This window comes from Megalopta genalis, unplaced genomic scaffold (genome assembly GCF_051020955.1).
Source record: "Megalopta genalis isolate 19385.01 unplaced genomic scaffold, iyMegGena1_principal scaffold0050, whole genome shotgun sequence".
NCBI classification, from domain to species: Eukaryota; Metazoa; Arthropoda; class Insecta; order Hymenoptera; family Halictidae; genus Megalopta; species Megalopta genalis.
Genome location: NW_027476119.1, coordinates 1,067,233 through 1,089,648, shown reverse-complemented (window position 1 = coordinate 1,089,648; position 22,416 = coordinate 1,067,233). Strand labels below are relative to the sequence as shown.

General features: G+C 45.7%; 1 protein-coding gene across 8 annotated transcripts in view; it reads left to right on the top strand.

Annotated features, from left to right (window-relative positions):
• Atpalpha (sodium/potassium-transporting ATPase subunit alpha) overlaps positions 1 to 22,339 on the top strand; it is a 200,006-nt gene extending 177,667 nt beyond the window's left edge. For 6 of the 8 annotated variants that reach the window (XM_076527893.1, XM_033481350.2, XM_076527891.1 and 3 more), the window contains 7 exons: positions 838 to 2,563; positions 2,953 to 3,189; positions 3,753 to 4,054; positions 11,376 to 11,470; positions 15,183 to 15,357; positions 16,207 to 16,439; positions 16,714 to 22,339. In XM_076527893.1, coding sequence (XP_076384008.1) covers positions 838 to 2,563; positions 2,953 to 3,189; positions 3,753 to 4,054; positions 11,376 to 11,470; positions 15,183 to 15,357; positions 16,207 to 16,439; positions 16,714 to 16,834 — 2,889 coding nt within the window. In that variant the 3' untranslated portion in view covers positions 16,835 to 22,339. Of the gene's footprint in view, positions 1 to 837; positions 2,564 to 2,952; positions 3,190 to 3,752; positions 4,055 to 4,303; positions 4,399 to 5,141; positions 5,237 to 11,375; positions 11,471 to 15,182; positions 15,358 to 16,206; positions 16,440 to 16,713 lie in introns of all 8 variants that reach the window. The other 2 variants (XM_033481351.2, XM_033481349.2) reach the window with 2 other exon arrangements.
• Positions 22,340 to 22,416: the final 77 nt, after the last annotated feature.

Below are 22,416 nucleotides of genomic sequence, written 5' to 3'. Positions count from 1 at the left end.
CGAACTTCTCTCTGTCGAAGCATATATATTAGACTGCGTGCTCTTATGCTCTTATAAAATAAGATTTGTCTGATTATTTGCCTTAATTTTGTAAGTGTACCGAGGATTTTATGAATTCATGGAAAAATGGGCAAGTGAGGAACAATGGAGGCATCAAAAGAATTTGAGAATCTTATTGCACTATTCTCAGTTCATTGAAGCTATTGAAAGGAAAAGTACATTTTCATTTGACTCTTGTTCTGTACAATTGACTTAAATAATTTATATTTTGCATAAAAATCCGTAGTGCAATTATAAGGAACGTAAGTCTGATAAAAACGTAATTTCTCTCTTTCTCTCTAATATTGTCTCTTCTATATTCTCAAATTCTTCCAATGTCTGTTCAATTCTCTATTTGACGCAATAAGTTTTGCCAAGAATGCATAATATCCACAGTCTAATTACAAACAGAAGTCGCGCAGAGTCCGACTTATACTTCATTTTTGTCATTGCTATGAAACAATGTACACCAGTCGCGTTCAGAGCTCGGCAAATCTGATTATATCAAATAATCTCACGCTTGAAAGCATTTTTCTGTACAGATAATAATTCTGGCTTGTACTCCGTTGCTCTCGGAGATTTTATACACGTTCTTTGATTCTATCGACCGAAACTTCGTAAGTTATCTCATTGAATCGAAAGTAATCGCGGGGTCTTCTTTTCTAAACGATAAAAGAACATTGCTTTTCCACTTGTTTAATTTACGAATAGAACGAACGATACTTATGTGGAGGGGAGAGGGGAAACAGTGACCCCCGGTTGGTTATAATCGATTCTGACGGATGGATTTTGTTGCAGGGCCTCAGCTATGCGAAAGCAAAGGAGAACCTCGAGAGGGACGGGCCGAACGCGTTGACCCCGCCGAAACAGACCCCAGAATGGGTGAAATTCTGCAAAAACCTGTTCGGCGGTTTCGCGTTGTTGCTGTGGATCGGTGCGATCCTCTGTTTCATCGCGTACTCGATCCAGGCGTCGACCAGCGAGGACCCGAGCGACGACAATCTTTTCCTGGGCATCGTGTTGGCGGTGGTCGTCATAGTGACGGGCATATTCTCGTATTACCAGGAAAGCAAGTCGAGCAAAATCATGGAGTCGTTCAAGAACATGGTGCCGCAGTACGCGACCGTGATCAGAGAGGGCGAGAAGCTGGTGCTGAGGGCGGAGGAGTTGGTGCTCGGTGACGTAGTCGAGGTGAAGTTCGGCGATCGTATACCGGCTGACATCAGGATCATCGAGTCCCGGGGCTTCAAGGTCGACAACAGCTCGCTGACCGGCGAGTCTGAGCCGCAGTCGAGGTCTCCAGATTTCACGAACGAAAATCCCTTGGAAACTAAAAATTTAGCGTTCTTCTCGACCAATGCTGTTGAAGGCACAGCGAAAGGGGTGGTGATCTGTTGTGGCGATCAGACGGTAATGGGAAGGATCGCTGGTTTAGCATCCGGCCTTGACACCGGCGAGACGCCGATCGCTAAGGAGATCCATCACTTCATCCACTTGATCACAGGCGTGGCCGTGTTCCTTGGTGTTACGTTCTTCATAATCGCTTTCATTCTCGGTTACCATTGGCTCGATGCGGTTATCTTCTTGATCGGTATCATTGTGGCAAACGTGCCGGAGGGTTTGCTCGCGACCGTGACCGTGTGTTTGACGCTGACCGCGAAACGTATGGCGTCCAAGAACTGCTTGGTTAAGAATCTGGAGGCCGTCGAGACGCTCGGTTCCACATCGACCATCTGCTCGGACAAGACTGGCACGCTCACCCAGAACCGTATGACCGTCGCTCACATGTGGTTCGACAATCAGATCATCGAGGCGGACACCACGGAGGATCAGTCCGGATTGCAATACGACCGCACCAGCCCCGGTTTCAAGGCGTTGGCCAAGATCGCGACACTCTGCAATCGAGCCGAATTCAAGTCTGGCCAAGACGACCTGCCGATCCTTCAGAGAGGAGTGAACGGCGACGCCTCCGAGGCTGCCCTCTTGAAGTGCATGGAGCTGGCGCTGGGTGACGTGATGGGCATCAGGAAACGCAACAAGAAAGTCTGCGAGATTCCGTTCAACTCGACCAACAAGTATCAGGTCTCTGTCCACGAGTCGGACAACCCCGATGACCCGAGACACCTGCTCGTGATGAAGGGAGCACCCGAGAGGATTCTGGATCGTTGCGCCTCGATCTTCATCGGTGGCAAAGAGAAGGTGCTCGACGAGGAGATGAAGGAGGCGTTCAACAATGCTTACCTCGAACTGGGTGGACTCGGTGAACGTGTGCTCGGTTTCTGTGACTACATACTGCCGTCCGACAAGTTCCCGATCGGTTTCAAGTTCAACTGCGACGACCCGAACTTCCCGGTAGACGGACTCCGCTTTGTGGGCCTGATGTCTATGATCGACCCGCCCAGGGCTGCGGTGCCCGACGCGGTCGCCAAGTGCCGGTCAGCCGGTATCAAGGTCATCATGGTAACCGGTGACCATCCGATCACTGCCAAAGCCATTGCCAAATCTGTCGGCATCATCTCTGAAGGTTATTATCCCCGTCTCTTCTTCTCTAGTCCGCTCTCTTCTCCTCCGGTTAGACCTTAACAAATTGCTACATTCAATCGTGCACCGTGATGTCAACATGTTTCCTCTATTGAAATCAAACGTTCGGAGCCACTGTAGCTTTACAACATTCGTTTACTCTACGCGCATACACACACATATGCAGACCGTAACGTTCGCGTCTACTTTGTTTGTACAACTTGATAGAATGGATAGAAATCGGAAAGAAAGAAACGATAACTATTAGTTGCGCGATGAAAAGTTATTCTTGCCCAGAAAATTAGTAGTCTTTCAAACTTCGTGAAAACGAAGTTGAGACAGGCGAAGATTTCGAAATTCGGTTGATACTGATGTAATTGTGTTTTCAAACAGGTAACGAAACCGTCGAGGACATTGCTAAACGGTTGAACATCCCCGTATCCGAGGTGAATCCTCGCGAGGCCAAGGCTGCCGTCGTCCATGGAACCGAACTCAGGGAACTGAACTCCGACCAACTGGACGAGATCCTCAGGTATCACACCGAAATTGTGTTCGCCCGTACCTCGCCACAGCAGAAGCTCATCATCGTCGAAGGCTGCCAACGGATGGGAGCTATCGTCGCTGTAACTGGTGGGTGGATTTCTCAGAAATTGAAACAGAGTCTCCGTTAGGCTTACTGTTAGCTGAATAAGTCATCTATACCAGCATTTGCTATCTAAGAGATGCCATCGACTTCCAAATTTTTCAAAACCAATTCAACGGGTTAAAGCATTTTATTTCATCGAATTAGAATTGAGAAATTAAGTTGTATGATATCAATTATATTTTTAACATTCTTACATTTTGCTGATCCTTGTAAAGTTAAGATGATACGAGGAAATAATTTCGTCACCCATATCTGGGTAACACGGCAGTCGCAAAGTGTCAACCCATTATCCGCCAATGTCCCATTTCCGGGACAATTTTATCAAATTTTTTTTCTTTTAAAAAGTGCAACTTCTATATAAAATACAGGCATTAAAATAGTGAGAACATATCACGTGCTCCACGAAAGTATTATGAATTCCCGCTATCTTTTTTTTTTAAAATCATTGTAAACTTCGTGAAAGGATTCTTGAGACGGTTCTTGAAAAACGCGATATCGATGATTATACATAGAACAAGATGGCACTAAATTGTAAAATATCTTCCAGGTGACGGTGTGAATGACTCGCCGGCGCTGAAAAAAGCTGACATTGGCGTCGCCATGGGTATAGCGGGCTCGGACGTGTCCAAGCAGGCCGCGGACATGATCCTACTCGACGACAACTTTGCGTCGATCGTGACTGGCGTCGAGGAGGGTCGATTGATCTTCGACAACCTGAAGAAATCCATCGCGTACACCCTGACCTCGAATATCCCTGAAATCTCACCCTTCCTGGCGTTCATCCTTTGCGACATTCCCCTACCTCTCGGCACTGTCACTATCCTCTGCATCGATCTGGGAACGGACATGGTGAGTGTAATTCTTCGACGATCGATATCGATCGTTTCCATTTGGAAACGACCGAACAGATAGAAAATAACCGTGAAGGAATCCAACGACTCTTCGACCAGATCCTAAATCATCGGATCTATCGAGGATTGGTTGCGATTCCATTCGAACGATGAACAAATATTCAGCGATGTATTTCGTATTCCGATCCCGGCAATAATGGAATAGCGATCGCTGTCGGAATCTCATGTTTGCACTAATAATTACCAGGTACCTGCCATTTCCTTGGCATACGAGACCGCCGAGTCCGACATCATGAAGAGAAAACCTCGTGACCCGGATCACGACAATCTCGTCAACGAAAGGTTCTCTGTGAACAGACTCGATACGATATTGCTTTCTGAACACGTCCTTCCTAGATTCTGTAATTCTATCTAGGCCAGCTAAGAGCTCCGGTAACCGCAGTAGGCCAGATCAATGCCAGTTCCAAAAGATTCTAGGACTAGGGATCTAACTTTGTGATTTTATCTTTAGATCCACGAGAACCGCCATATGGACAACTAATTATTGTTATTATATGCTTTATGTATGAGGATATTGGTTCATTTTTTCTGATCAAGAGTTTCATGTCCGAACTGTGGATGGATAAAGTCCACGAAAGGTACCTACAGAAACAAAATCCTCGCAACGAAGATTTATCAGCTTCTTCCAGGTATGAGAGCTACATCGAAGATCTTCGGAGCGACGAAGCTCGATAACGTCGCGATAGATCGTCGCGTGGCGATCCATAGACCTCGAAAAATCGATCCCGAGAACATCCCCAGGACTCCCGACACCCTTCCCCCTTCATCGTCCAGATCGATTCAGTTCTCTCAGTTTTGTTTTTCGCTTACCACCCTACGTTTTTTCATCATTATGACACGCCCGCAAGAATGCTGATCGTCGCAGCCGAAACGGCGAACGTTGATTTCCTTCCAGACCGAGCGCGACCAATCGATCCCCCACGTTCTCGAAACGATCAGCATCCTTGCCCCAAGGTTACCGAAAACAATATTCATTGATCTAACTGTTGGCGTTGTTACTGAGCTTGTTGATAATGTGACGTCAGGTGCCAGCCATCTCACTTGCCTACGAGGAGGCAGAGAGCGATATTATGAAGCGACATCCACGAAACCCGTTCACTGACAAGCTAGTTAACGAAAGGTAACACATCAACAAACATAACCGAGCCTTGACGAAAAACTACACCAGATATACTTTATGGCCTGAAAGAGTAATCGGTGACATGGTCCATCTGGTCCTTGAAGCTGGTCAAACCTTCGGCCGAGAAAGAAAGTTCGTAAAAATTGGGAATCTTAATGATCGAAGAGTCGAAAGATTCGAAGATTTGGATAAACTGGTTATCGATGATCAGGTTCAGGGATCAGGTCACAGAGTCGCGATCGCTCCTCTCCTTTACCTGTCTATTGGTCGTTACACTTCTTACTTACTCCTATGGTTATTGTAGTAGTTAGTTCGTTCTGTCTCGTACGACGATTATACTCGTCCAACCACTGAGAAAACACAAGTTCTCGCAACACGTCTCTTTTTTCTCTCCTAACGCATACTCGGTTGGCCCCGATCCTGTGAGCTAGGGGGCTAGTACTATACTATACTAACTGACTACGTTCGATGTTCAAATTAATCCCTAGCCTATTATGACCGGTCTGCCGAAAATTCTGTTCTGGTTTTTATTATTGTTTCTGTTCTGTGGAAAGTTTGTTGCTGATGGTGTCCGCGCGATTGTCTGCTAATTTACTGTACTAATCGAATGGGAACGACCAACAGTTATCGTGAAGCGAAACGCCATGTCTTTCCAACCCTTCTGTTTTTCTGTTTCTTGTTCTTGTTACTTGTTAAGTCACGACTATTTTATTATACGAAACCGCTGAAGCTTTCCAAGCTCGAGCTTCCGACGGGCGAACATTTTGTACAGTACCTCACTTCTCATTCTTTCTCTATTTCTTTCGACCGTTTCCGTTACTGTATTATTTGCTTGACGAGTTTGTTGAGACGCTAAGAGGCTGGGTTTAATTTGTTCGACGCCTCGATCGAAGGACATGCTAGGATCGATGCTAATCTAGCCCGGATAAGGTAACCGGAATGGTGCACGCAGGTATCACAATATTTCGGGGAACTTTTGGTGACTGGGTATATTTTTACACTGCCGCTTTATTATCTGATCTTTTAAAATATTTCCTTCCGAAACCGGAGAGCCCGGTCGACACTCGCTCCGAGCTCGATTGTGTCTTGATCAGTGACGCGCCTGCTCGTCCGCCATCCGTGCAGTAAACAATTCCATTGAGACGACTCCGGTTTCATTAATGCTGTCAGTAATCCGTATCAGAAACTGTTAAACGGCTCCTATCGTTTGTTTAAATTATCGGGGAAAGTTTCACCCGACGTTCTCCGTCCCACTGCATTTTATCGAAACTGACACGCGACCGTCTCTCTTATTTCAAGCTCTTTGCGTAGGCTGCTATTGAGAAGCACAGATCGGAATTCAATTTTTCTTTCCTTGCTTTCCAGTTTGTTACACAACGAATCGCGGACGAGCAATCGCGCACTCTCTCTTTCTCTCTCTCTCTCTCTCTCTCTCTCTCTCTCTCTCTCTCTCTCTCTCTCTCCCTCTCTGACCGTCTTTCTCTCGAAGGTTTTTCTTTTCCTTCTAAACCGAATTGCCAGTCAAGCGATCGCTTCCGTGACGACGATCCTCGCTTCTAATTAGTATGTTTTTTCATAAAACGCCAAAGGTAAGCCGATCTCTCTTTCTCTCAAGTCATTCGCTCTTTCTTTCGATCTATCTGTCTATTTCTTGCTATCTCTGTTTCTGTCACCTCTCCATTCTTTATCTAAGTCTACTTTCACCCCCGTTTGAGCCGAGCTTTGCCAAGTTTTATCCTCTTTGAAAGTATATCCACGACCTCAGCCTGTCGGCGCGACGTCGATCGACGCAGGAGGACATGGAAGTTGAGTACTCGAACGATATTTTTAATTACGAATTGGCGGCTTCCGCCAGAAACAGCCGGCCGGCTATCTTGTTACTTTTTCACCGCACTTCAGAGAATCTCTTTTCGCCCCCGCAACTCCAACGCTGATTACACATCGACTTTTTCGACTGCGTATCGACACTGTTATCACACATCTCGCTACTTTCTATCAAGTATTCGAACACGTTTGCTCTGTTTCAATCGGTGCTACGAGCCGATATCGGAGATTGGAGGACGCCATTTTGTCGGCTCGCTGAAAGAACCGAGTCTCACCGGCGCGCCATTTTGTCGGGCGCTGAAACTCGCATCGTTCTCCAAACTTCTCTCTCTCTCTCTCTCTCTCTCTCTCTCTCTCTCTCTTTATCTCTCTCGCTATCTCTATCTCTCTCGATACAGAATTTTTGGCCCTATTTTATTTCTATCTTCCACTTTCTTTCTCTTTCTCTCTGTCTCTCTTTCGCCGGCATCCTCGTCTGCCTTACCACGCGAAAGTTCGTCGCTGCCCAGCTGCTCGAGATTTTCGCACCTTTTGTTCTCCCTTTGATCTTCCGCAAAACACATTTTCCCTCTTCTCGATCAGATCAGACTCCTGCTACCCGGAAACCCGACGATTCCGCTGAACTTCGACGGTCGTAGGAACTTCTCCAAAGACTTTTCTTACTCACACGGTATCTCCTTAACCCTCGACACGCCGATCCAGTGACACACAGCGTTATGAACATCCATATCTACAGTTTAACACGAAGAAACACAACCATGATGTTCGTAGAAGTACCAGACGGATCCCTTGGATCGACGCAGAATAGTTCAAACGTTGTACTTGCTCCTTCCGGGACATGTTCACGGGTAGTTCACGATGTTTCAGAGAGTTCGAATTTACATAAACCTACTTAGTTTACGTGGTTAGATTGCGAGCTTCGACGGCGATGCGACCATTCGCCGACTTCATAATTTCATTCCGGCTTTCGAAACAGATTTTCCGAATTGTTGGAAGCGAATTAACCCTTTTTAAAAGCCCTTTCAAGCGAATTGCGAGTTGCGATCGATCAACGATCGAAACTGGTACAGCAAATAAATAGTTCTTCGATCATTCGATCGACTTGCATCTCTGTTTGAAAAATTCGTAGTAAATGTTCGTTTCTGCCTCTAAATGAGCTTCCAGCATTTCTAATTGGTCGCCTCGCCGACGGATCTCGCCTTTATAGTCGAATCTCGATTCAGTTTGTATATATATATAATGTGTACATAGATCGATAGTCGTGTGTTTACATCTATATATTTATACTATATATTGGTTATTACTGCTGCGATTAGTGTCATCATTGCCATCGGTATTTGATCATTGTCTATCCTAGTTTTATCAGTGAATCATGTGAGCAAACAATCCCAACTCTCATCATCTCCCCAGTAACTGGTATCGAACGCGTCTTTTAAATCCCCTGTTCTTTTTCAACTGTCGTTCACCATCACTATTTTTAATCGCGTTACAACTTTTACATCACTGTCATCTATTCTCCTGTTCTCTTTTTTACTATATTTTACGCCGTCACGACCACAAGCCAGCATATTTACATTATTCTTACGACTAGCAAACGAATTTTTACTACCGCCCTTCTTTTTTTTTCTCATTATTATTATTCTACTGTCACAGCTGCCGCTGCTACCTTCTGTATTTTTACTATTACTATTTTACTTACTATTTACCTATATTTACTACTATTTTTATTTCTCACTCACTGCCACGATATTATCCACCGCCCACGAGAGAAAAAGCAAACGTACGCGTACACCGGGAGATACCTGTACGCATGCTTTTCTCTTCTGCGAATCGACGATACGATAAGTTGAGAGAATCGTCGAAGCTGCTAAAGAGAGAACGTAAACGATGTCATGCGGCACCCTTTCTACGACTCTTTTTTAGGCGTGATATGAAACTCTTCTTTGCAGTTTGTTTTATTCTTTACAGTCCTCTCACAATTTTATTCTGTAATGCGCTGCCTACCGCCGCTGCCTTCTACCACTTCTGCGACTGGCAACTTTCTAACGGGTGTGCTGAACCGACCGAACGATTACGAACGATCTCTCTTTCTCTCTGTACTGTCTCTTTCTGTATTTGTTTCTGCCGGGTGTTGTCGGAAGTTGCTAACACGGGAATATACGACGGGATCTCATCGCCCGTTTTTTTGTTTTCTGCATAATATTGTCACGGGTGGAGAACGGGAACTCGTACACGTTACGATCCAAAAGCTGCGGCCGAGTTGCTGCGACGAATCGTGAACGAACGGTCCGTCGTAGCGAGACTCGTCCCGGAACGCTGTCTCTCCGTAAACCGTCTGTCACACGACGAATCGCACCGAAATCTAAGTAGTTCACACTGTCGTCTGTAAAACGTTTGGACATTTGTCAGATAATGGCGAAGCGCACGCTTCTTAATCAATGCAAATTCTGATTGATGTTCGAGCATCTTTGAAGAATCGATCATCGTTTAATCTTAGCCGTGTTACTTGAAAGAAGATGCAACAGACAATCTGAAGTCAGTGTTCAGATGAATTATCGGTGGCAGTGTGTATAAATTCAGTAACACGTTTACCAGTAGTTCGTGCTTATCTCGAAGCTTACGGTTTATTTCATCCGGCGTAAACGCCGGCCCTGGTCTTAAGTGATTTTAATTGCTCAAAGATAATGAATATACACTTTGAAAGAAAAAAACAAATAATTGAACTGTATTATGCATGGAATGCTCTTTTTTATATTCATACTTATTCTATTTCTCTTTTATCGGAGAGCTGTGTACTTCTCTAAGTATCGAAGATATTACATTGTTCCTTTTCTTTCTTTTTTTAATAATTGCAGAACTTTGCGCTGTGATGCACAGAATATGTAGGTGCGATTTTACGACGGAACTTTACCGTCGAAACACGGTTGCGTCGTACGACAGTTCATCGTCGTTGTAACGTGTATGGGTTCCTTAAGGTTTCTTGCGTTCCTCCTGGTGCAACAAAGAAACATCGGCCTGCCGTCGTTGTTCTGTTTCCAACGAAATGTTTAAATCGAACTGTCAATGTTTTCGTTGTTGTCCCTCAACGCGTGTCGGCATTTTCGACGGGATGAAAGCCGAACGATTGATCTTCTATTAAGAAGAATCGATGTGCCCGATGTTTCCTGATGCATCGGGGGGTGAGACGCTTAACAATACTAACAGAAATGATGCTTGAATCGTATTGCGAGTGCACGAAATAAAGCGAACATCCCAAAATGCTCGACGACGAGTCCTCGTTCGGTGATTTAGAGGATCGAGGAACATCATCGAGCATTCCAGGCTAACGTAGCGAAGCAATCGAGGCAAAATCATCTGGTGATGGCTGAAAAGCGGTGGCAAGGGGATGAACGTTCGTGGTAGTAGTCCTTTGTGTGGCTGGTTTCGAAGTTACACAGACGATACTCCGGACGTTTTCGGCGGTCAGTCCTTCTAGCTGAAAACGCTCTTCGAACCTCGTCGAACTCTGCACGCTGCGAAAGCTACGCAATAACATAGCGAAACGAAATAGATAGTCCGACACAATTATATCAGAGGTCTCTCGAATTCAGCGGAAGGACTGTTGCCAGTTCCCACCAGAGAGAGCACGCTGCACGGCGTATTGCCATTTTTTCGTTTTTCACTATGACAATGCTGTCACCCGAAGGAACTGGGAATGAGGGGGAGGGCAGACACGGAGAAAAGGATCAACCTGACGAAAACATTTTGTCCACTCGAGGTCGCCAGGATGCTGTGCATCTTGTTTTCGAGTCGTTTTGCCGTCATCGTGCTATTTTACTCGGTCTAATATGGTCTAATAGATGGACTTCTGTTTCGATCAACTTTGAGTCCATGCTTTTGACACGATCAGAGCTTCGAGCTCGTTTATGCAAGGTCTGCGTAAAGCCGCCTTCTTCGCGAACGTCTCCGTTGAAAAAGATTCTTCAAGAAGTATTCGAACGACGCGAAAGTCGATCGCGCCGCGATCGGTTCAAACTTCTCGCGTATAATTTTCCAAAAGACCTTGAGAGACCGAATTCTGTTCCGACCAAAAGTCGACGGGTTTATTTCTGCCCGAAGGGAAAAGGACGTTTTCTCCGTGCCGGCCGAGTTTCCCCCATCGTGTACAACGTGTCTCGACGCGTCCCTTTGTCTCTTTCGCTACTGCCGTGTACAATCATGATGTTCTGTACACACATAATGTAAATATGCATACATGTATAACGTACGTATCTATATATACTTGTACGGTGTACGGGGTGCTTGGCACACTTTTCTAATCAATGGTGGATGGCAGGTGCCGGCCATCTCGCTAGCTTACGAGGCACCGGAGTCGGACATTATGAAACGGCAGCCCCGCGATCCTTACAGAGACAATCTTGTCAACCGAAGGTGGGTCTCCCAACTACCCACCAGAGAAAACAGCTACTCAGTCTCCAAGAAGCATACGCACACCGACACGAACGCAGACACACATACACAAAATACACGCACACACACACGTAACACGGGCGACCAAACCGTTCGCCACTAGAACACCCGTAGAAATCCGTAGAACAATGTCCCCTATTTCTGACACGTTCGCAGCCGTGCACGCAATCCTGCGTCTTGTCGAAAGGTGCAGCCGTTTCCCGCCGTATCGTGAATTTATCTGCCTCCGCAAAGCAAGGGAAACGTGCGAGAACTTACTATGCTTTCTTCGATTCGAAGGAACAAACGATCTTTTGCACGATATTTTTGGAATGTTTTTGTCGTTTTGTCACAAGCGGTTTTTCACATTTTCGAGGAGCAGAACTTGTTTCTCTTTTTTTTACAGGCTGCGAAAGTGTCGATTGTGTATTCGAGTTCGAACGCGGACTGTTTTTCTTTTTTGGTTGACAAAATTCTCCGGACTGTCTTGACAGCAAAGACTTTCGTTCGCAAACCTGAACCCGGTCGAAATTCGTGTAAATGTAAAACGAAGCGAGCCTGAATTACCGAAGAACGAAGATTCAATGTCACGTTGTCAACCGGTCTATTTGCAAAATCTCGGCGATACATCTCCGTTTCGCGGGTTCGGGTTCGTTGAAACGAACCTTTGCGACATTTATCACCAAAGTAACGAACATATACCATAGATCTCTAGTCCATTCTGTACGAGTTTGGCCACCCGTGCGCACACCCAACCCGAGCATATATATGTGTACACGCATATGTATGCGCACACTGGTTGTTACACACATAAAATTAAAAAAAAAAAAAAGAAAACCATATCAAAACAGAGTGTCTACTGATGTCCGAGCGTCCGTGCGAATTATGTGTTTACGTTTGTTTTCTATCATACTGGAACATACAGATCTCTCTCTCGTTGCTCGTTGATTATACTCGCTTGACGTTTGTTTTTCTTTTTCATGCACGCGACAACGAAAAGTGTCTTTTTTTGATCGTTCTAATTGTGCGCACTTCTCATCTGCACTCGAGCATTTCAAGCCGAACAAAGAAAAAGAAAAAAGAAAGAAAATCGGGAGAAACGAAATTCGAAAGTTGTCCGACCGGGAACGATCTCGTTGAAGAACAAAAGAAGCTCGAACGGTCGATTCGAAGATACACGACGTGTAATATCGATGACGGATCGACGTTATTCAATTGTCCTCTACCGCTAGAAATCACGCGTCTGAGAGATTTCTCGTTTTGATCCGTGTAGAAAACGGAAGTTAAACGGAAGTCACGGTTGACACTCTACGCTATGCGAGTCGGCAAACACGGCTCTAGGAAAACCTAGTTGATTAGTAATAGCACAGCAAGTACCTCATAGGAGAGTTACATTGTTGGGAATGCCGAATGCTTCACATAGAAAATCTCTCGCGCGATGACTAACGTATATACAGGATGTCCCAAAAATGTCTTGTAATCCGGAAATGGGGTGGTTCCTGAGGTCATTCGAAGCAACTTTTTCCTTACCGAAAATTTAATCCGCGGCTTCGTTTGCGAATTATTAGCGAAAATGCAAATAAGAGGCGAGCTCGACTGTCGCGAGGCGACCCAGCCGACGAGCGCGCGAAGCCCAGTTCCGCTCATTTGCTCGGCCGCCTAGCGTCAGCCGAGCTTGCCTCTCATTGGTCAATGTTTTTCGTTAATAACTCCTAAACGATGCCGCGGTTTGCATTTTCGCTAAGGAAAAAGTTACTTCGAATAACCTCAGGAATCACCCATTTCCGGATTGCGAGACATTTTTGGGACATCCTGTATACAGAGTGTCCGTAAGATCCTTGGTCCTTAGAGGGCTGATCGAGCGAGCAACAAGGAGGAAATAGTTCGGAATGGTGCCAAGAACGGAAGCAGCACAAAATAAATGCAAAAATAAAAAATCGCAAGTTCGTGTCTTTCTGGAATTAGTCAACCATTAATTACGAAAATTCAACATCCACAGTTTCTGTGTTATTGCAATGAAATACGATAGAGATAGCTTTATCTCATCCGTGTTCTCGTTCTTGAAGCGACCTTTGCGGGACCTCGTTTCCTCCGGTTGCCTCTCGAGCCGATCCTCCGAGGGGACCAAGGTACGAAGGGTCGCTCTTGTATCGCCAAGCCTCTAACGACATCATCTCGTGATCAGCTTGAAACGGTCTCCGTGCGCGTGTCGATTAACCGCTTCCACCAAGGTAATGCGTATGCGAGAACGGGAAACGGTGACCATGCCGAATGTACCGTTCGCCTCGGGCGAAACCGACGTAGCAACCCAAAAACCGTACGTTAGACTTACAGACGGAAACAAAGCGACGAAGCAAGCTTGTAAATCCGAGACACCATGCACGGCCTGAGCAACGATCCAGCTAATTAATTAACCATCGATTAACCACGGAACACGAGCGAAATGTCGGTCAGTAACCGCTCGATGATTCCGTTTCGCCGAGCACGAACGACAATCGATAAACCGGGGCGCCATCGGGTCGCTCTTTTTTTTCCGCCCGTTTCCATCATGTCACCCCGGTCTCGACGACCATCCTCGCGCGCCTTCCATCGTTAACTTGTCGAGATCTGCAATCTCCGCTGCAATGTGGTTGATTCGATCTAACGCCTGACTAGCTAATTGACTGACGACACGCGGTCAGTCGCATGCATTCTACGCTCGCGGAGCTGATCCCGCGGGAACCGGATCGTGCCGATGTTCTACGGCGCGCCGACGTCATAGAAATTAATCGAATTACCCGCGAAAATACCACTGGGAATTTCCACCAGCCCCTTGCTCTTTTATTTAATTAGACCGCGGCAGGCTGCTGTTGCTCGATTCGGAGACCCGAGGATATCGTGGGTAACCTCGGAGGTCTGCGAGCAAGTTTTCTCATTAGTAACTTCGCGCAAAGCGTGTTAACGATGTTTATCCTGAATTATGCGAAGCAATTCGTGCAAGCATGTCTGGCAGAGTTCGACCCATCGAACGATGTCCTAGAATTTTGTTCTCTTTTCCCGAAGTTAAAAACGCAGGTGATCGAGCCAGAAAATCCTACACTTCTCGTAACAATCGACAAATGAAAAGCAAGCATACCAATGCCTGCAGCTAGTCCCCCGAGTCGGTCTACACGGTTCTTGCAAGATCAGCTCCGAGACAATTGCTGTTCTCGGTGTTTTTGGACGAAAACCTCGCCCGCTTCTCTGTTTGTGTCGGCCTCGCCGGGCCTCACGGTTCGACGAAAGCTTGCATGCCCCAAAGCTGTAAAACTTGAACCGGTGCACCGTGATGCTCGGCTTGCCTTGTATATACATTATATATTTGTGCCTTGTGCTTCTGTATGGCATGCCTCGGCGCGAACAACCGATCGTTACTGCGTTTCGATCCGGTAAGTAATCTGCATTTAATCCGGTCTACGGCTTCCATATTAACACCACCTTAGGCTATTAGGAGCGAACTTACTGGCATACACGAGTGCTTTGTCCGACTACCAACGAACTTGTTCGTGTAATCGCTGTTATTCCGGCGAAACGATTCGTTTCCCTGGTGATGGCCGCGAACCAGTGTTTAACGTCTCCGCGTATACTTCTGGGAAAGTTTTTTGGCAGCTGGACATGAATCGCATTCCCCTCGGACGTTGCCGGACTTGTTCTAATGCGACCGCTCTATGTCTAGGCTTATTTCGATGGCGTACGGGCAGATCGGTATGATCCAAGCTGCCGCCGGATTCTTCGTCTACTTTGTGATCATGGCTGAGAACGGATTCCTGCCTCTGCATCTTTTCGGTATCCGAAAAATGTGGGATTCCAAGGCTATCAACGATCTTCGCGACAGCTACGGCCAAGAATGGGTAAGTTGACACGTTTCTTCCACCTTTAACCTTTTAGGCACGACGCGCCACTATAGTGGCTTCCGCGGATATCATCTTTTAGAACGACACGCCACTATAGTGGCTTTCGCGGATGTCATCTCTCTGGACGACGCGCCACTATAGTGTATAATATAACCAAATAATCGTCTTCATATGCATTGTTTCACACTTCTTTTGTCTTCGCATCGATTTACAACAGTCTACAGGGTGTCCCAAAAATGTCTCGCAATCCGGAAATGGCGGGTTCCTCGGATCATTTGAAGCAACTTCTTCCTTTACAAAAAGTTTCTCCGAGGCACCGTTAACGAGTTATTCATGAAAAACAGTGACCAATAAGAATCGAGTACGGCTGACGCGAGGCGACCCAGCCAACCAGCGCACGAAGCCCAGTTCCGCTCATTGGCTCGATCGCCTCGCGCCAGCTGAGCTCGCCTCTCATTGGTCACTGTTTTTCGTTAATAACTCGTTAACGGTGCCTCGGAGAACATTTTTGTAAAAGAAAAAGTTGCTTCAAATGGCCTGAGGAACCCGCCACTTTCGGATTGCGAGACATTTTTGGGGCACACCCCGTATATACAGTATCAGACTCTGTAAAGTACACATCAGACTCTGCCGCCCAGAGAAATAGCCTCGCGCAGAATTCAGCCGTACCTGAAAGGTTAATTGACCGACGATTCGTGATACCAGCAAGGTGGAAGAGTTTGCAGAGAAAAGCTTGTTATCCTTAAAAAATAAAGCTTGTTATCAGCGAGTAAAATTGTTACCGTTTGTTCTGCTTTGTTAGTGAAAGAACAATAGGATAATAATGTTGTTTCGATCTCTGCTCAGACATACAAGGACCGTAAGACACTGGAGTTCACCTGCCACACGGCCTTCTTCGTCTCTATCGTGATTGTACAGTGGGCCGACTTGATCGTCTGTAAGACGCGACGTAACTCCATCTTCCATCAAGGAATGAAAAACTGGGCCCTGAACTTTGGTCTGGTGTTCGAGACCGCCCTCGCCGCGTTCCTAAGCTACACGCCCGGCATGGAAAAGGGTCTCCGCATGTTCCCTCTCAAGTAAGCATTGATTTTCTTTGCTGTCGCCCTTTGCAACAGCCTGGACAAGTCTCCTGCCCCGTCAGCTCTGTAACAAATTCTTTCGTCTTTCCATCATTTTTCATGTTTCACCAACTCTTTCTTATTGTTTAGAAATGCATGAAACTCCCAGTCTATCGAACTTACCTACACCGCGAGAACAGACGTATGAAAACATCGAAAGATGATATCGAAAGTTGATCATCGTATCTTTTTGTCATCGTAAATGGTAACGAGGAATTCGTTTTCGTTTCAGATTCGTCTGGTGGCTGCCGGCCATTCCTTTCATGTGCGCCATCTTCATCTACGACGAGACGAGACGATTTTACCTCCGCCGGAATCCAGGAGGCTGGCTCGAGCAAGAAACTTACTACTAGACGCAAAAAGGAGAATTAATCATACACGCAGAGCGCGCGCGCAAGAGTAAGAGCGAGAGAAGCAGAGAGAATGATGTGAGAGAGAATGAGACGCATACCCACGCAATATACACCGAGGAAAATAATAATACATAAATAATAAAAAATAATTAAACAACCAAAAAAAAAAATAACAAAAGAACAAGTAAATCACTCACGTTTAAACACATAACATTTTACATGGGGCGTGCTATCCGGGTCTATCCGTACTGTCGCGAAATCACGAGATATATTATACATGTATATTAAATATTCGAGGGACGAGAGAAGTTCGCTAGAGCCGAGCCGAATCGTCGAACGAGTGGAAAACTAGGATTATCTGAGAGAACAATGAACAAAAATAAAGAGAAACGAATACAGACGATAAACGAAAATGAAATGGTGTGTCTTGCAGCCAGTCTCGAGGAGCGAGTACGCTGTTGGGAGGCAGGGACGCTCCCATCGACAGTGTGAAGTACAAAAAAAGAAGAGAAGAAAACAAACGAACGAAAAAAAAAATGAATGTCGATGAAAAGGAACTTGGTAACAAAGGGGGGTGGGGGGGAGTAAAAGAATGGAAAAGAGATTGCGAGAAAGAAAGATAGAAAAGAAAATATATAAAAGAGAGAAAGACGTTCGTCGTTCTGGCTCTGCGAGTTGCTTGCACGCGCGTGTACCGGTGTATCATTCACAAAACGGACGTCGTCCGTGAAACATCGAAGGGATCGACGAAGATATAGGGGTTCTACGAGCAACGTCGTCGGAAGGTTTCCAATAACTTCCGGGTACACACCTGATACTATCGAGGGTTGTAGGTGTCGGTGCTGCCATCGGATTTTCGACGGAACAGCTGGACAATGCAGGTGCGAAGAGTGTAGGGCCTAAACGATCGGTAAACAAGGAAGGACGTAGAACGGGGTCACCGAGGGGACATTCAAGGTGGAGGACAGCCGTTTAAGAGGACGATGAAGACACTTTGGGAATGGCAGGGCGACAGATCGACGGATAACGCGCACGTCCGTATGAACGTCGACGGGTGTAGGACGAGATGGAGTTCAGTGGGTTTAATTAGGATCCGTGGCGCATTAAGTAGACGTCTTGTGATATCAAGAAATATATTCTTAGGCATCCCTGTTAAGCATTTAATGAGCAAAGATACGCTAGAGGTTGTCCACGATTAAGAGATCCAGACGGTAAAAATGGAGATACGTCTCGTTACACGAGGAATCTTGAATAGGAACTTAATTAACTCTTAATGAAACGGAAGAAGTCAGTACGCTAGATTGGCACGCCCTAGAGATTATCCACGACGAAGGAGACTGGAGGAGTTAAACATCTGAAAACCAAAAAAAAAAAAAAATAATCAAGAAAACAGTCAAACAAGATGAAACGCGAGAGGAAAGTGTAAGGTAAAGCGCGTTCGCAGTATTCGTTGATTCATTCAAGCTGCAGTAATGTCGAAATCCGAGTAGCCATCGAGACCAGAGATAACATTGCGCGTGTAATCTATGTAGTCGAGTCTCAGCACCGGAAGATCGCTTATGCGAAGAGGGAAAGGGCCAGGAATGGTCGTAAAGGGAGAGCAAGGAAGGGTGTGCAATGATCGAGTCAGTTCCGAACGGGGTGTGCAACCCGAGACAACGCGAAGAAGAGTCGTGAAGGATATAATAGAGTTTGAACGTGCAGGGGCGAACACAGAAAAAATGAGTAAATGCGACAAATGGACAGTGTAACAAAGTAATTGTCAACCGTATCGGTACCAACTGACGAGAAGACGTAAAGGGAAACTAATAAAACGAGGAGACGAAATATGTTATTTAATTATGCAAACGATGAGATGGACGCGCGCGACCTTGTTCGGTAATTGATGAACCGAACTCGCGTGCGCGCGCTACAGACTCAAACCAGACAAATGAATTACGAAAATGTTATTGATTAAAAGAAGAGAAAATACTAATAACGAACTAAATAGAGATACGAGAGAGTTTAAGAGTAACCGCGCCTGGCCTGGAAACCAGCGTGGTTTCCGGCGGTAAGGACGCCACGATAGTCGAGGTAACAGGATATACAACAATTGCTAGTAGAGAATGATAAAGACGTAGGGAAAGCACAGACAAAAAGAGACAGAGAAGGAGGAGATGGAATAGAGCAGACAGAAACAATATCATGAAATGAAAAAAAAAACACAAACACACACAGAAAGAGTGGAAAAGCGAGTGAAGAGAAAAAAACATTCTTACTTAGGCGAAACTACAAAAAAAAAATAACAAAAGTAAAGGAAAAAAAGGTATAAATTCATTCTCTTAGTTTTGTCATAGGTTTAAAGAAACGCCAGCGGGACAGCTCGCTATAAATTCATTGACCCCCGAACGCAGAACGCCCTGTACCACCAACCCGCGGTCTGTCGTGTGTATGTATGCATGTGTGTCAGTGTCAATACAACGCCCCTTCGGAATTCTTTTTGTTTTTTTGTTTAGAAGCGACAGATATACAAACAATGAAACAACTAAACGGAAACAAAATGAGATAAAAGTAAACAGGAGAACGAAGGTGACTTACAATGCCTGCCAAGCGACTTTTCGGGCCGGGACGATCCGAGACGTGCCATCGAAACGTGTTCGGCTCTTGTTTCGAGCTTCTCCAACGCGTGACACGCTCCTTCGTCGACAATTATTGCTCGTCTTTCTTTGGTCTATACGTTGTTCTTGTTGCTCGCTTTCACGGCTTCTTGTGCGTGCGCTAGCTACGTCGGTAACGTAGGGCTTCGTTTCGAGCGGAGAATCTCTCAGCTTGTACATCTTACAATACTCGCTGACGAATCCTCGCCGTTTAAACGACTCAATAACGAACGGATCTTCAACGAACGTGAAACCGACAGATTTGCCGCGTTTCCAAGGTTCACTATTCGTGCATAACCCGCGCGAACCGAACCGAGCCGAACGGACGTCGAGGATTTAGGTAGAGGGTGACGCTTGCTCGGCGAGACCCTGGCCCCAAAACTACCCTAAGTGTTCAATAATCGAGGTGTTCTCGAGGTGCCGTGCACGTGTAACATGTTCCGCCTTCGCCGTTCCCGCCGAAACCCCTCGATCACGACCGAGGATCAAAAAAGGGTTCTTCGTTTCCTCGGTCCAGCCCTTCCGATGAAGTTTTTTTGTTGTGCGCGCGATGGGCTAGACAGATCGAAACGCGAACCCGTAGCGTAGAGGAGCGATTCGGTCGGCACGGCAAAAATTGTCGAATTGTTTGGTCGAGACTCGCGGATCGCCATTTCGAATCCAACCGTTAAACGTTTTCAGATAGAGGGCAGCAGTGTACCGTCGCGTTGCTCGTCGAACTCGGACCCGGACTTAAGACCACACTAAAGAGGAAAGAAACATACATGTAAATCGATTCTCATCGCGCGAAACGTCCCCGGTTTCTCTTCTCGGGCAAAGAGAAACCCGCATAATCCTTGATAACGGTGATCGAACAGTACTAGATATGTTCAGAAGAGAGGAGCCGTTCTATGTCAGACCGCCAAGTTATTCCGTTTCCGTGGTGTTTCCTCGTTTCACGTTACGGAACAGTGTACGATGGCTCCCGCGTGGTGGAGACCGATCATCATTCCTGTCACAACGAAATCGAACGAAGAAAAAACATGTAAAAATGTTCGCCAAGATAGTTTGCCTTTGGTAGATCCCCGTGTTTCGAGACAGGACGCGGATGGAACTAAAATGGTCGAAAGATGGGAATCGAATTGGATTACGATGTTTAGGGAGAATCGATGGGGGTTTGGGGGATGAGTGGGAAGATGCGATGGTTTGGCCCATTCGTTTCTGTGAAGTGATACTGGCCCGCGATATACGGTGTCATGGAGCTGGATCCAAGGATCTCGAGGATCCGTGGTTTGTCGACAGGGTGTTCCGTGCCCGGGGGGCGTAGGAGCCCAAAAAAATGCTTTGCCGTCGTGCGCCTCTTTACTTTAGGCTAATAATTTAAACATTAATAATATAATAATAATAATAATTATAATATAATACATGTTACAATAAGATATTATTAGATGTAATTATTATATATAGTTTAGTCTAGATCGTGTTGTTGAAGAAAAAAAACAAAGTACGTATAAGCGAACAAAAAAAAGAGAAGATATGAGGTACGACGACGACGAGAGAGAGAGAGAGAGAGAGAGAGAGAGAGAGAGAGAGAGATGAAAGAAAGAAAGAAAGAAAGAAAGAGAGAAAGAAAGAGCGAGAGTAGAGAATCATGGGAAGTGGCGGTGAAAGGAAATTCCGGTCTAAGACCATAAATTTGCGGCGGACTGTGAGCGGGACACTGACGAGAAAATCCGCTTTTGCTTTTCGTACGTGAATCGATCCATTTCTTTTTCGGGCAGCAACTTCACTTACGACCTTCGACACGACATATTAACTCGCATTTTCAACCAACAATCACGCGCACCCATCGAGCCAAGTCACGCTTAGACGTTCTAGGTCCCCTTCTCGCAATAGATCGTGTATTATATACCTTGTTTCCCTTTTTTCTGTTCTCCGTTTCCTGTTTTCCGGCGCTTCCGGTCACGCGGACAGATTTGCGGCCGTAAGTCCCACTCTACTTCATTTCCGAAGCATTTCTTATTCCGTTACCGTCACGTGGATCCTTGATACGCGAGTCGCAAATCTCTTCGCATTCCGAAAACGAAAATCCTTGATCGTCAATAAATAATTATCGTCAAATGGTTTTTTCGGGTGAATTGGCGAACGAGCGGGAGAAAAAGTGACGCGTGAATGGAGTGGGCGAACGATCGAATGTTAAAACACAAAGATACCTTCGTCTTTCGTTGCCGCGATCGGACACAATTGGCGCGAACAGTTCAAATCCGTTATGTAACGAACGACAAAATAGAGGAAGTTAACGTGATCAAATTCAATTTAAACAAAAGTTACGAACAGTGTAACGATACACACTGTGTAATGTCGCCCCTGCACAGCCCGCCACACCACGACAGAATCATTGAATGATTAAAATATAAACAAAAAAAATGAATGATGTTTTATTAATATTGTACATATTTTAAATAATTGAAGACGGACAAACAGATCGCGCGTGATTGGTGACCCACCGGAAGGCGGCCCCCCCTCGCGAGGACCGCCAATCGTGTACACGGGTCCCCTGTACACTTTTCTGTTCTTCGTTTTAGCGCCGCATCACCACACTCAACACATGTACACGTATACACACACACACAGACACGCGCCGAGAACACGTGCGAACATAGAGACACACGTAACACGCTCAGAAATAAAATGAGAAAAAACAATTAAAAGAAGTGACGTGTACACCGCTCTACCAACTATCTCTTCTGATTGATGATTACTTTCATATTGATTATTCTGTAAGTTCTGTTTTCACACGTAAAATACATTAAGGAAGAAAAATGAGAGACATTGTCCAACCCAAGTGTCATTACTTTTGATGTTAAATAAAAAATACATAATTAATAAAGCACTCTTTATCCTACACCTTTTCTGATTGGTATTTCTGCACATGCGCGAGCCTCGGGACTAGAAGACAATGAAGGC